Below are 14,673 nucleotides of genomic sequence, written 5' to 3' on the forward strand. Positions count from 1 at the left end.
AAACTGTGTCTTTCACAAACTCGTTCTGCAAAATCGCAATCGAATCGGGGGCTAATGTTGGGGATATACATAACAGGTAGGCCCACGAAGGGTCAAAATATCATGAAGCATGGGGTCCACACAACATGTGGGTCCAGGTAAATTTCATACAGACACACTATCCACTCGGACAAGCAGCATACTATCCACTCGACCAAGCAGCATACCATCCACCCGGATGACAGTTCACCACTCGACCGTACGACTCACTCGGATATACGAAGACCAGCAGGCAGCAAAGCAGTCGGCATCATTCTAATAGTGAGGGCTTGATAGTGGGCTGGCATTATGGCATTCATGCCCCACTTTGTAACATAGGAGGTGAGGGGGTGGCGCACTCTATATAAGCCACCCCCGACCACTAGACTAGGGGGCTCTGGGCTTCCACCTCTCTCTCTTTTCACCATTAGTCTCAGGACTTAGCCAGGACTTAGCTCAGGCATGGGGATCCGTTCCTCTCTCTCACACACACACATTGTAATCTCTGGATATATACTCAGATAAAACAAAGCCTCTCCGGAGCATGAGACGTAGGGTTGTTATCTCCATCGTGAGAGGCTCGAACTCGCTAAAACCACCGTGTCACCCATATGCATCTCGATAGATCCTGCTGCTTTATCCTACCCCTCTCTTATTGTCGGAATCGTTACCACGACACCGAGGCATCAAGCAAAGGTTTACATATCAGTGCAACGAGACCAAGACCAGCAGGACAGCAGGATGGAGGTCACCGTGGAGCCCAAGACGGCGTCATCACCAGTGCCTTTGGCAGTCGAAGACCACCTTTAGTCAGGATAGCTTGTACTAGCTTTCCCCTTTCAAAATGGCATTTGTTGGCTCCCTTCCCGCTCAATATTTGGGAAGAGGACCAGGGCCACTATAAATAGGGCCAGCCACCACAGTGGAAGAGAAATCTGATCTGAACCTAGCTCATCCACACACCGCCATAAGAACACCTCTCCTTGCGAGGCTGTTCTTCCTCTGTATTGTTCATCATCAGCCCAAGAGGCAATCCACCACACCACACACGGGATTAGGGTATTACACCACAACGGTGGCCCGAACCAGTATAAACCTCGTGTCTCTTGTGTTGTTCATCGTGCTAGCTTAGAATCGCGGCGAGGTTGTGGGCGTGTATCGGTAGGGAGAAGATCTTCGTGCGCACCCTAGAGTTTGAACCTTAAGGGTTTTGCCGGAACCCGATATCCGACATTTGGCGCGCCAGGTAGGGGTGCACCGAAATCTTCTTCCCACTGATCTGCGTCCCATCGCTTCGTCGCATCCATGGCAGACGCTCGTCGAGCCCGCGCCGAGCGCCGGGCTGCTCTCGCCTCCCGCGTCGCCCAGACGGCTCCCGTCGGTGGGCCTCCTCATCATTCTCCATTGCCTGCCGCCAACGCCTCCACCGGCCCGGCGGGGAACAAGCAGCAGGCATCTTCGCTGCACCCCTCGGCGTGGTAGGAAGGCCGCACCGCCACTCCATCGCTGACCCCCGCTGGTTCATCGTCTCACGCTCGTCACGCCCCCACGGACGCGCAGGCCGCGTTGCTCCTAGCACATGAGCTCCTGCACTACCGCCCCATGGACGACCTCTACAAGGAGTGGCTCGCTCACATCACCGAGCTTGTCAGCACTGCAAGGGGCTCTCCTGCGCCATCCCTCTCGCTGCCTCGCCCTCCGTCATGCATGGGCGACGCGGCCTAGGGAGCGTCCCCGCCACATCCTCCCCAAGAAGGCGCCCTGGTTCCAAGGCGCGCGGCCCCTGGACGTGACCCACCGCGTCCGGTGCCCGCGCGGCAAGAAAGAAGCTGCCAAGAAATCCCTTGGCCTCAAGGAGGCGCTCACGTGTTCCATGTACCAACACGGCAAGACCGCATCCCTGCACCAGCACGCCAAGACCCCGTGCTGCCCCTGGCGGCGGTGCGCGGGAACCATCAGGAGCAAGCCCCGCATCTGCTAAGGGTTTCGGTGGCCACCGCAGGTTGCCGTGCCTTCACCACCGAGCTCGGTAGCGTCGCCTAGTCGGGCAAGTTCAAGCCAGACCTGCCTCCTCGCTATGACGGTACTGCCGACCCCACGGAGTTCCTGCAGCTCTACGAGCTGGGCATCGAGGAGGCCAACAGATACGAAAAGGCCATTGCGAACTGGTTTCCCATGGCACTCAAGGATGGCGCCCGCACCTGGCTCCTGAACCTGCCTCCTGGCTCGATCTCCTCTTGGGACGAGATGCGCAGCCGTTCATTGCCAACTTTCAGGGCACTCACTGAAGGAAATATGCCCTAGAGGCAATAATAAAGTTATTATTTATTTCCTTATATCATGATAAATGTTTATTATTCATGCTAGAATTGTATTAACCGGAAACATAATAAATGTGTGAATACATAGACGAACATAGTGTCACTAGTATGCCTCTACTTGACTAGCTCGTTTATCAAAGATGGTTATGTTTCCTAGCCATGGACAAAAGAGTTGTCATTTGATTAACGGGATCACATCATTAGGAGAATGATGTGATTGACTGGACCCATTCCGTTAGCTTAGCACTTGGTCGTTTAGTATGTTGCTATTGCTTTCTTCATGACTTATACATGTTCCTATGACTATGAGATTATGCAACTCCCGTTTACCGGAGGAACACTTTGTGTGCTACCAAACGTCACAACGTAACTGGGTGATTATAAAGGAGCTCTACAGGTGTCTCTGAAGGTACATGTTGGGTTGGCGTATTTCGAGATTAGGATTTGTCACTCCGATTGTCGGAGAGGTATCTCTGGGCCCTCTCGGTAATACACATCACTTAAGCCTTGCAAGCATTGCAACTAATGAGTTATTTGCGGGATGATGTATTATGGAACGAGTAAAGAGACTTGCCGGTAACGAGATTAAACTAGGTATTGAGATACCGACGATCGAATCTCGGGCAAGTAACATATCGATGACAAAGGGAACAACGTATGTTGTTATGCGGTTTGACCGATAAAGATCTTCGTAGAATATGTGGGAGCCAATATGAGCATCCAGGTTCCGCAATTGGTTATTGACCGGAGATGTGTCTTGGTCATGTCTACATAGTTCTCGAACCCGTAGGGTCCGCACGCTTAAGGTTTCGATGACAGTTATATTATGAGTTTATGTGTTTTGATGTACCAAAGGAGTTTGGAGTCCCGGATGAGATTGGGGACATGACAAGGAGTCTCGAAATGGTCGAGACATAAAGATCGATATATTGGACGACTATATTCGGAGTTCGGAAAGGTTCTGAGTGATTCGGGTATTTTTCGGAGTACTGGAGAGTTACGGAATTCGCCGGGGAGTATATGGGCCTTATTGGGCTTTAGGGTAAAGAGAGAGAAAAGGTTGGGCGCCCCCCCAAGGCCTAGTCCGAATTGGACTAAGGGGAGGGGCTGTGCCCCCTCCTTCCTTCTCTTCTCTTCCCCCTTTCCTTGACTCCTACTCCTACTACTTGGAAGGGGGGAATCCTACTCCCGGTGGGAGTAGGACTCCTCCTTGGCGCGCCTCCTCCTGGCCGGCCGCCCCCTCCCCCTTGATCCTTTATATACGGGGGCAGGGGGGCACCTCTAGACAGAACAACAATTGATCCTTGAGATCTATTAGCCGTGTGCGGTGCCCCGCTCCACCATATTCCACCTCGATAATATCGTAGTAGTGCTTAGGCGAAGCCCTGCGACGGTAGAACATCAAGATCGTCACCACGTCGTCGTGCTGACGGAACTCTCCCTCGACACTCGGCTGGATCGGAGTTCGAGGGACATCATCGAGCTGAACATGTGCTAGAACTCGGAGGTGCCATAGTTTCGGTGCTTGATCGGTCGGCCCGTGAAGACGTACGCCTACATCAACCGCGTTGTTCTAACGCTTCCGCTTACGGTCTACGAGGGTACGTAGACAACACTCTCCCCTCTCATTGCTATGCATCACCATGATCTTGCGTGTGCGTAGGAAATTTTTTGAAATTACTATGTTCCCCAACACTCACGACCGCCCTTCGGCCGCTGGTGACATGCGCCGCATCAAGAAGCAGCCTGGGGAGACCCTGTAGAAGTACATCTAGCGTTTCAACAGCGCCCGCCTCAAGATCCCCAAGGTGACGGATGAGGCCATCATCTTAACGCTTTCTGATGGCGTCCGCGATGTCAAGATGAAGGAGGAGCTCGCCATCCACGAGGACCTGTGCACATCCCTGGAACTGTTCAACCTGGCGACCAAGTGCGCAAGAGCTGAGGAGGGACGCCTCTCCCTCCTCGAGCTTCTAGCTGCTGACCCAGAAGAGAAGAAGGCCAAGGCCAAGGACGTGAAGCGCAAAGGAGCGTCCGTGCTCGCAGCAGAGCCAGACATGAAGCGTGGCAGGGACCAGGCGGAGTCGTCCAAGGGCAGCCAATTCTGCGCCTACCACAACCTCCAGACCCACAACACCAAAGAGAGCCAGGAGCTCAGGGCTGTTCGAGAAGGATGCTTCGGTCGACACCCCGAGTGCAACGACCGGGGCTACGACTGAGGAGGAGGATGAGACGGAGGACGATGGGACGACCGAGGCCCTCACCAGGAGTGGCGTGACCGACCTCGCGAGGATCGCTGGCAGGACCAGCCTCGCGAGGGAGCCTGGAGGGATCAGCCTCGCAAGGACCGCCCGCAGGGCAACACAGGCTTTCCTCCTCTGCCGCCACCGCCAAGAAGGAATGGCGACCACCACCAGGACGAGGGAGCTAGGGGCTTCCAGGAGCCACGTGCTATCGCTTGCATCTTGGGCGGTGCCCAGGCCCCAACCTCTCAGCGCATCTTCAAGCAGTTTGCTCACGAGGTGAATGCAGTCCTCCCCAAGCTCGAGGCCACGCGCCTGCTCAGGTGGTCCAAGTGCATCATCACTTTCAGCTCAGCAGATCAACTCAAGTGTGCGGCTACTGCTGGCGTCCTCCCAATGCTTTGTTCCCCAGTCATCAGCAACGTGCAAGTCACCATGACCCTCATCGATGGCGGCAGGGCTCAACGTCCTATCCGTCGAGATGTTCAACAACCTTCAAGTGCCATATGATCAACTTCAGCCTACCAAGCCTTTCTCAGGAGTTACTGACGGCTCCACCACCCCGATAGGGCAGGTCCGCCTCCCTGTCATCTTCGGACAGCGCAACAACTACCACACCGAGCTCATCGACTTCGACGTCGCCCATATCCGTCTGCCATACAATGCCATCCTCGGGTATCCGGCCCTGGCCAAGTTCATGGCGGTGACCCACCATGGCTACAATGTCCTCAAGATGCCAAGAAGCGGCGGAATCATCACAGTCCTCTGTGAAGAGAAAGATGCGGTGTGCTCCCTCGAGCGCGCCTTCTAAGCTGCATCAATCGAGGACCCGGACAACAAGGGCGAGAACCCTCCTGAGGTAGTCCCCAAGAAGAAGAAGACACCACCCAGCTCAAGGCCTCAGGAGGTTGGCATTTCAGGAGGTGCCGCATCAGGATCCACGCCCATGCAAGGGGCGCATCCTTCCATCGCATAGGAAGGCGCGCCCGGCGCCCTCCTCGGGCAGGGCTCGGGGGCTCTCTTCTGGAGGGCCTCAGACTTTGCCAAAATCACGAGGGAGGCACTCGGGCACCACTTGGAGGTGTGCTTCACAGCACGTTTCCCCCAGGAAGGCATGGGGTGTGGAATGCCCAACCCTCAGGAGTTCATCACCAAGGCCACTCAGGAGCTTCAGGAAGCAAGAGCCATGCGCGGTGATCGCCGTTTGCTTGGTGTAGCTCCCCATCCAGGCGAGGATGGTGGTCTGCGCGTCCGTATCAATGTCCCAGGGCTCAACCGAGCCGCATCTCAGGAGCGCCTCTGGCCTTCACGCGTGGGGCGTTGCGAGGATCCGCCGCACAGCTACGTTCGCATGCCTTTCGGCCTGCCGTACATGGCTTCTACTCACCAGCGCCATCTGCGGAGCATTCTGGCGGCTCAGGAGGCCAGGCATCACGCGGTCCTGGCGGAGATGGAGATGGTCCTCAAGGAACCGCCTGGACCCCCAGGGCCTCCCGAGGCTCAGGGCTCTGGTGGCTCGTGAGGGTCGGCCTCTTCACCGCGCATCGTCAGCTACTCCAACACCCCTTCTACAATGGCACCAGGTGACATCTTCTGAGTTCCTTTCAGCTGGGAGCACCCTTAGGGCTGCATCATTCCCAGGCCGCATGGGTCTGTCCCTGCGGCATGTATCTCTTTTGCTTATGTCTTTAGTTTACCTTGCTGGAGGCGCCCCTCGGGCTGCATAATCCCCAAGCCGCTCGGGCCTAGCCCAGTGGCATGTATCCTTTCTGCATTTATCTAAATTGATTTGCCCTTCATGCTTAATCTGCCTATGATTATCATCTGACGCCTACCTCTGGAGCTGCTTACGCTGGCATGGCACTTGCGCATGGGTCCGTCCCTGCAACGTTGACAAATCTGAGTGGTCGAGCTCTGGCCTGCGGCAGCCTCGCAAGCATCACCTCACCAGGCCCTCAGTGCCCTCACCCCTCTCTCGGAGCAACCAATGGCCGGTCGGCAATCATAATGGCAACCCGTGCTTTTCTCGTGTTGGTTGACATGAACCTCCTGAGTCCTGAGGTCTATAGCAGGTGGCACCATGGGCTCTCTCCCTCTTTCCCGCACGATTCACTTACGCGTTAAAAGGGGGGCTCCTAAGCATCGCGACTCGGGAGCTCTTACTGGCTCTCCAGCCCTCACCCCTTGGCCTTGTCCATGGCATCGCGACCTGGCATACCAGCGGCGGCTGAGCTTGTTCAAGGCTGGGACCTGAGGACGTAGAGCACCAAGGAAAGTGTGGGGAAGAGAAGGGAAGCTCGCGAGCGCCTAACCCAGCTACATCCCAACTGCCGACGTACAAGTCCGGCGCAACTCGAAGGAACGACTCCATGTTTTCAAGATAAGTTTCGCGCCTAGAATGGCTAATTGATGCGACACAGAATCTCCGCTTAATGCGGCTCTGTGGCGGCAATGTTGCCTTCCTTTCTCACCTTTTGGCGGTTGCTTGCACGCTAAAGGGGACCTCCTGAGCATCGCGCCTCAGGGGCTCTTACTGCACCTCGGGCCGCTCACCTCCTGTCCTTGACCACGACATCGCGACCTGGCATACCAGTGACGGCTGAAGCCTGCCTGGGGACCGGGACCTGTCAGCGTAGAGCACCAAACCTTCGCGAGATTAGAAAGGGGGAACCAAGCCGGGACAGAACATCAAGGAGGCGCCATCGTATTTAAAATGAATCACGAGGGCACCCCCTGTTCGGCAGACCCGGGCAATCTCACCCCAGCCTCGGGTCATGAAGACCTTGCCCGAAGCGATGACTTCAACCTCCGCTCCGGTCGCCGGAGCACCGCAGTCGGTGTGCTGCAGCCAAAGCTCGAGAGGCCCCCTCGGCGGCATCTCGAAGGCGAAGAATGAAGGGAAGCGGATCCAGGTGCTTGGAGGCATCGCGGCGTGAAGCACGAGCTCGCGAGAGGAGTCCACGGTGTGGACTCCAGGAGCAATGGCGCGCGCCGCCACGGTTCATCGACCTCGCCTGCGGCGCGGGCAGCGTCGCTCGTCATCCCTTTCTCCAGGGCCCTCAGCCTGGGCGTACAGGGGTAGCGGGAACCCAGGAGGTGGCCGCTCGCACCAAGGCCTCGTCATCTCCGGCCTCGCAACCTCGTCGCGGCGGCATGGGACCGGCTGTTTCTTTGGTGGGAGCGGGTCAGGCCCCTCCCGGGGGGGCTTTCCTTTCTCTTCGGCTGAGAACCTGCAGATTGGTGCCATTGGCGTCAAGAATGGAGGTGGAGCAAGGGAGAAGAAGCAGGCGGAGCAGGAAGAGATGGACAACGGGGGCTCTCGCCTCTCCGTATTTATAGTCCAGGGGAAGCCAACCGTCGGCCTCCACAATCATAGGTAATGATGACTCTTTTTGCATGCAGCAGGGACTCGTCAAATCGGGTAGTTGTTGAGGCAGCGTTGGGAAGCAGAGACGCCCACGACCAATCAACTGCCACGCGGCGACCAAGGCCGCAGGCTTTTGGGGCCCGCGGCGCTCAGCACTTGCCCTTTGGCTTCGCTGTTAAGCCAAGTCCAAGCATGCCCTGGGCCCGGGGGCTACTGTCGGTGTTCTGGGAACGGGGGTCCCCAGACTTGCCTGCCTGCGGCCTGCAGCGTGGCTCAACCAGTGGCCCAATACGGTCCGTCTTCATCAACAAACGCTCAAGACCCTTGCGAGGGGCCAAGCCTCGCGGGGCGGATGATGCAAGGCCTCCTCAGGGGCGTCCTAACCAGGCAGGCTCGCGAGGAGGTGGAGAGATCAAGGCAAGGGGTACCTCGCGAGGTGCTCATGTCACAAGCCATGACGATCAAGACCAGACGGGCGCCAGGCGGGCGCCAGCCTGCACAGTGTCCTCGTTTCCTTTTTGGTGCAAAGGGGGCAAGCGCAGGCGTGGAGTACCGAGGCATCAAGCAAAGGTTTCCATATCAGTGCAACGAGACCAAGACCAGCAGGACAGCAGGACGGAGGTCACCGTGGAGCCCAAGACGGTGTCATCACCAGTGACTTTGGCAGTCAAAGACCACCTTTAGTCAGGATAGCTTGTACTAGTTGCTCCCTTTCAAAATGGCAGTTATTGGCTCCCTTCCCACTCAATATTTGAAAAGAGGATCAGGGCCTCTATAAATAGGGCCAGCCACCACAGTAGAAGAGAAATTTGATTCGAACCTAGCTCATCCATACACCACCATAAGAACACCTCTCCTCGCGAGGTTGTTCTTCCTCTGTACTGTTCATCATCAGCCCAAGAGACAATCCACCACACCACACACTAGATTAGGATATTACACCACAATGGTGGCCCGAACCAGTATAAACCTCGTGTCTCTTGTGTTGTTCATCGTGCTAGCTTAGAATCGCGGCGAGGTTGTGGGCGTGTATCGGTAGGGAGAAGATCTTCGTGCGCACCCCAGAGTTCAAACCTTAAGGGTTTTGCCGGAACCCGATATCCGACAAATACAAAGACACCGAGAGCAGGGGCGGACCTACATTGAGGTGAGTGGGGGCCTGAGCCCCCACTCAAAATTTGAAGTTCTACTAAGATTTGCTTGTATTTTCTGAAAAATATGCTTACATTCTTTGAGTTTTTATAGAATATGCCCCCACTCAAGTAGTTTGCCCCTAGTCAAAATACGTTCTAGGTCCGCCACTGACTGAGAGTTGCACAATTCAACTTCATCACCTGCAAAAGAAAAGACTACAATACATATTGTTTTTCGAAGATGATACATGATCTTATCTTGTTCATTTAATTTCTCTCCACTTTATTCTTCTTGTATCTGATCATGTAGGTTTATATTTGTAGTACAATACATTTTGTTTTCTTTACCATATGAATTTTATGTATATGTAGTCGATCGAGTGTCTATTTTTGACCTCAGCTTCCTCTAGGGATCATATACATTGTTTGTACAACACATTTATGTACAATAGGCTTGGATCTCCTGAATCTACCACTAGGGATCACATAATGACACCACACTAGGTTTCATGTTTTTAATACTCTCTTTGCATTTCCGAAATAAACACCAAGAACCTCCATTTTGGGGTCGAGTCTTGGTACCCTAAAGTCCGGAATTCCTTTCCTCTTAATGGATAAGGCAAAAAAAGAGACTGAAGAACTGAAATATGAAAAAAAAATCAATACATTTTGCCAACCTTTTCATGCACTTATTTTTCAAATTTGAATTATATTTACTAAATGCCTAGGAATAGTGGCTTAAAAATAGCAAACAAGCCTCGACAAAATGCCAAATTTTGACATGGAACATGTGATGGTGTATGATACGCGTAAAAAAGTTTCACTCAAATGATGAATCATGACACCATGCCAAATTCATATATTTTTTTAATTCATTTACATTTTTTAGAATTTAAAAATAGCTTCATATTTGTAGAAAGAAAATAGAAGCAATTTTTTTAAAATAAATAGAGAGAATAAAAAGGAAGACTAAATTCTTTGCTAAGTGTTTTCTAAAAAGCACTTGGCAAAGCCCGCTCTTTGCCTTGTGTGTTCGTTTGTCGGGTGTAAACACTAAAGCAAACGACCAGTGACCAATTTGCCTAGTGTCAGGTTTTTGTCAAGTGTTTTTGCCAGGACACTGCAAAATTCAAGTTTGCCGAATGCCAGACAAAATTGACTCGGTTATAAGCCAACACTAGGCAAAATCATGGATCCCAATAGTGTCTGTCATGTGGGTTGTGAACTTGTCATGGAGGGAAGGAGATGCATGGCGACGAGAGCAAGAACAAGGCAGGTTTTTTTTTGGGACTGTCTATTCAACAATCGACTGATTTGTAATTGGTTATCACTCAAATTTTCCAACCTATTACTGTTGACAGTTGTATGTCTGTTTTTCCTGAAGAAAACAGGTCGGGCTGTATATGTAACCCGTCAAGCGACTAACAGCGAGAAAAGGTTGAACCAGTCACTCCTACTGTCCTTTCCTTGACCCGTCAAAAGCACCTGACAGGAAAAAAATCAGAAAAAAGAAACAACTGGCTAATAAAATGCACAAACCATTCAGGTAAAAATAGCTAATAATGCACCAGAAAAGCATTCCAGTAACAAAAGGAACCTAAAACTGTTACAGGGGCGATGATACAAGTTATCGGTCTAAAAAGTACATTGAATCAGAACATTCTTGGACCAATAATACTGTTGTATCAAAATAGCTAACACATCATGAAAACTATACGAAGCTAATAAAGGATGGATGAATCTCCAGTCTTGTTGACCACCAAGAAAATCTTCACGCTAGACCACCATATTGCTTCTCCACATGGGAAAAGCACTATTAGCACTGTTGAAAGCATTAGCAACACACTCTTGATTAGAACCATTCAAAATCGTTTCCTATGTGAGAGAAATGAAGACCGAAGTAAGACACCTTACATTAAAAGGAATAAAATTCACAAACAACTATAGAAGACACAAAAATATATACAAGAAAGTAGCAGAAGAACAACTTACAACAATATATGAGAAGAAGAAATGCTTCTTAGAAATGGAAGGGTGAGCTTCATTGAATAGATAACGACACACGCACAAGATCAAGAAATTGTCTACACGGGCTTTGAACTGGAGAGAAGAAAGATTACGGTAACTACAGTAAGCTCTTTCATATCGAATTGCTTCATACACTGAAGAGGTTAGAACAAAAGAAACGGAACAAAACTTATGTGCACCATTCTGATGACTTGCAATCTGAATCATGGCAAGATGGTGACACCTTTCTTGAGCAGAAACCGAATAACGATTTACTTGAGGAACATAGGGGTCAGAGTTAAGGGGATGAATTTCCTTTTCAACTGAAACTCAGAAGCAGATATGGGTAAATTTACACTGTAAAAGAGGTGTAGGATTAAAGTGCAACACCATAGAAAATTACACCGTAATTATCAGTCAAATTACTGTGTAAAAAAAGGCATTCGAATTACATTGTAGATATGGGTAAATTTACACTGTAAGAAAGGTGTAGGATTACAGCCTAACTACCATACAAAATTACACATGATATGGGTAAATTAGTGAGTAAAAAAAAGTCATCGGATTACAGTGTAGATATAGGTAATTTTCACTGTAAAAAGAGGAGTAAGGGTTACAATGTAACTAACATACAAATTACACAGTAACTATCAATCAAATTACTGTGTAAAAAAAGGGGCATCGGATTACAATGTAGATATGGGTAAATTTACGTTGTAAAAAAGGTGTAGGATTATAGTGTAGCTACCATACAAATGACCCAATGATTAACGGAAGAGGAAGAAAGACTTACAACATTCCTTCTGCCAGCAGATGATAATTTTCTCTTCAGGTACTTGACTTTCTGATCAAAAAACAAAAAACATAAATCATCAAACCAACATATGAAAAAATATGGATTAAAAACATCAAACTCTTCATCATCACCAGAAACATGGAAAAATGGCTTACATTATTCACATAGAAATTGTAAAGTGCTTTATCAAACTCTTCATCATCACTGGGACAACCCTGCAATAGGAAAAAAATAGAAAACAAGAACAAAAATAAATAAAGAAAGAAAAATAGAAAAGAAAATGAAAACAAGATAAGAAGACAAATAATAACTACCAAAGACATAGCATTAGAACCATCATCAGCAAAATCATTAGGCACATAAGGGTCTTTCAAGGAATCAGCACTCTCGACTGAAGAAACTAGGGGAACATCCTTGCAACAGACTTTCCGCAGTCTACCTGTTGAGATACTACTTGAAAAACAATTGAGACGTCATGGACGTGGAAGAGGAGCGCCAGAACCTGCAAGAGAGCAAACACGGCCAGCAGCTTCCCGTTAGCCATGCTTGTCAGTTGCCTGCGACCTATACGTCGTCTGTGTGTGTGCAGGTATGCGATGATCAACCTCCTTTATATAGAGCCCAAGGAACAGCAATTGCTATGCATGTTGTTTTCACCGGGCATGTTAATTCAGTCCCGTTTCTTCGGTTCTGCAACCCCCGGCTGGTTGCTTGGTGTTACCCCTGTAAATTTGGGCGATTAAAATGTCGTGCGTCTGTCACAATTTTGTTTGCGAGCCAGCCGCCAGGCACCAACATTTTTTTGCCGGAGAAGGCCAAAATGTTTTGTTACCCACAAGGGTGCAGACATTTCTGAACATCCGAGTGAGTGAGATTCCAAGGTATATGCAGTTAACTAGGTTGAGACTTTTTGTACCTAGTGTTGTCGTTCCCTAGCTAAGTTGAGACTATGTGTATCAAGTGTTGTCGTTTCCTACTATCTTTTATCTGGATGGAATATATGTTCACACTCATTTGTGGGATTCCCCGAGTTCTCTGCAACTCCTCCGCAAATGCTATTTCTCGCCTGCTGCGAATTCTAATACATCTCGCCTACGCCCCTGGGCTACTGGGCTGGCCCAATACTGTTGCAGCAAGTGAGTTATTTTCTGTTTCCTTAGAAAGATGCTAAAATTATACGAAACTCTAGCAGGAGCAACTAATTAACGAGCGCTCCTTCGGGAGCCTCGCAACGATCAGCGCCACTTGGCGCGCTCTCAGCCATTCACCACGTGTCGCGCTCTGGGCGCTCCCTCCGGATTTTGGTTTTTTATTTTTCCGCACGCGTTTTTCGCTTTTCAAATGATTTTTTTTCTGTTTTTTTTTTTACGTTTTGGTTTTTCACCGGTCTTCCCTAGCTTTTCGAGCAAAAAAATTGTGCAAAAAAACACATTTTTTCGTCAGAGTCACGGTTTTGTTTTAGCGAGAGGTACGGTTGTGCTTTCGCGAGAGGCACGGCCGTGCCTTTTGGAAACGAAAAAAAAATGCATTTTCTGTTTTTTTTCCTTTCACGAGAGGCACGGTTTTGCTTCCGCGAGAGGCACGGTTGTGCTTTCGCGAGAGTCATGGCCGTGCCTCTTGGAAACAAAAAAAACATGTTTTTTTTCTTTCGCGGGAGGCATGGTTTTGCTTCCGCGAGAGGCACGGTTGTGCTTTCGCGAGAGTCACGGCCGTGCCTCCTCGGAAACGAAAAAAATGCATTTTCTGTTTTTTTTTCTTTCACGAGAGGCACGGTTTTGCTTCCGCGGGAGGCACGGTTGTGATTTCGTCAGAGGCACGGCCGTGCCTCATTCGGAAAGGGAAATAAACCCGTGCTCCCGGTTCGGTTTTTTCGTCCGATTTTTTTCGTGAAAAAAAGTTCGTCAAAACCTATCAACATGGAATCTAATTTTGAAGATCTTGACGCGAGGAATCCAACGGCGAAAGCGGTTCGAGATTTGGACGCACGGTTTAAGAGATAAAACGTTTTGAATAAACGGATCTACAAAAATAAAAAAACTACCAGGTTGCGACAAGTGACGCACATGCAGAACGAACCTGGGAAGTTGGAGTGATCTCCCCAAGGAGTACTCCTTAATTAGTGATTTCAAACTCTAGCATATGAAGGTAAATTAAATTGAATATTGTACGAAAGACAAATAACTGCCGCAGGAAATAATACAAAGTCTCCACATCATGTACTCCCTCTGTTCCTAAATATAAGTCTTTTGTAGAGATTACATGATAGATCATATATGGATGTATATAGATGCATTTTAGAGTATGATTTTTGTATTTTCCGAACGTTTGGATCTTGGGAATAGATCCGAACGATCATGTCACTGCCTCTTTTTGGCTAATCCCGTGATTTTCTCCCTATATTCGGTAACTGTCTTTTTTCCTCTCCAAAAAAATTATTGTGTCCAGCAGCAATCGAACCTGGGTCTTCTAGCTTTTGTATGATGACAATGACCAACGCACCTCATGCCATTTTCATGTTTTACAGTTGGAAAGTCTCTAGATGACCTTTTTTAAACCCCATGACAGCAAAAGAAAAGTAGTTTCTTTTTGCTTGCTGGTCGTTTCTAGCATGGTACCCAGCTCATCTCTGTTGGTTTCTTATCAAATAGGGAAAACCTGATGCTATTTGATCATTGTGTAGTGTTTTTTTACCTTGACAAAAAACTAGTTTTTTCTAAGTTCAGTTTTTAAAAAAAATTGTTACATGAAGAACCACCTAAATTTTGCAACAAAAAAGAACGACTCGTGG

The 14,673-nt window shown here is 49.6% G+C and overlaps 1 protein-coding gene across 1 annotated transcript; it reads right to left on the reverse strand.

The window, feature by feature from the left end:
• Positions 1–10,633: 10,633 nt before the first annotated feature.
• Positions 10,634–12,324, reverse strand: LOC119293872. The gene is made up of 5 exons (XM_037572209.1): positions 12,200–12,324; positions 12,041–12,100; positions 11,883–11,933; positions 11,075–11,182; positions 10,634–10,957 (listed from the first exon to the last, which is right to left on the reverse strand). The coding sequence occupies exons 1-5, from the start codon at positions 12,206–12,208 to the stop codon at positions 10,859–10,861; spliced, it is 327 nt and encodes a 108-aa protein (XP_037428106.1). The 5' UTR covers positions 12,209–12,324; the 3' UTR covers positions 10,634–10,858.
• Between the last annotated feature and the right edge of the window lie 2,349 nt (positions 12,325–14,673).

The sequence above is a fragment of the Triticum dicoccoides genome, chromosome 4B (assembly GCF_002162155.2).
Source record: "Triticum dicoccoides isolate Atlit2015 ecotype Zavitan chromosome 4B, WEW_v2.0, whole genome shotgun sequence".
NCBI classification, from domain to species: Eukaryota; Viridiplantae; Streptophyta; class Magnoliopsida; order Poales; family Poaceae; genus Triticum; species Triticum dicoccoides.

Bases quoted from the DNA above. Each gene is read 5' to 3' on its own strand.
- LOC119293872 (XM_037572209.1), bottom strand. The intron at 11,934-12,040 runs GTAAGCCATTTT...TTTTTTGATCAG, and splicing joins ACAATTTCTATGTGAATAAT to AAAGTCAAGTACCTGAAGAG. The intron at 10,958-11,074 runs GTAAGTTGTTCT...TCTCTCACATAG, and splicing joins TCTTCTTCTCATATATTGTT to GAAACGATTTTGAATGGTTC.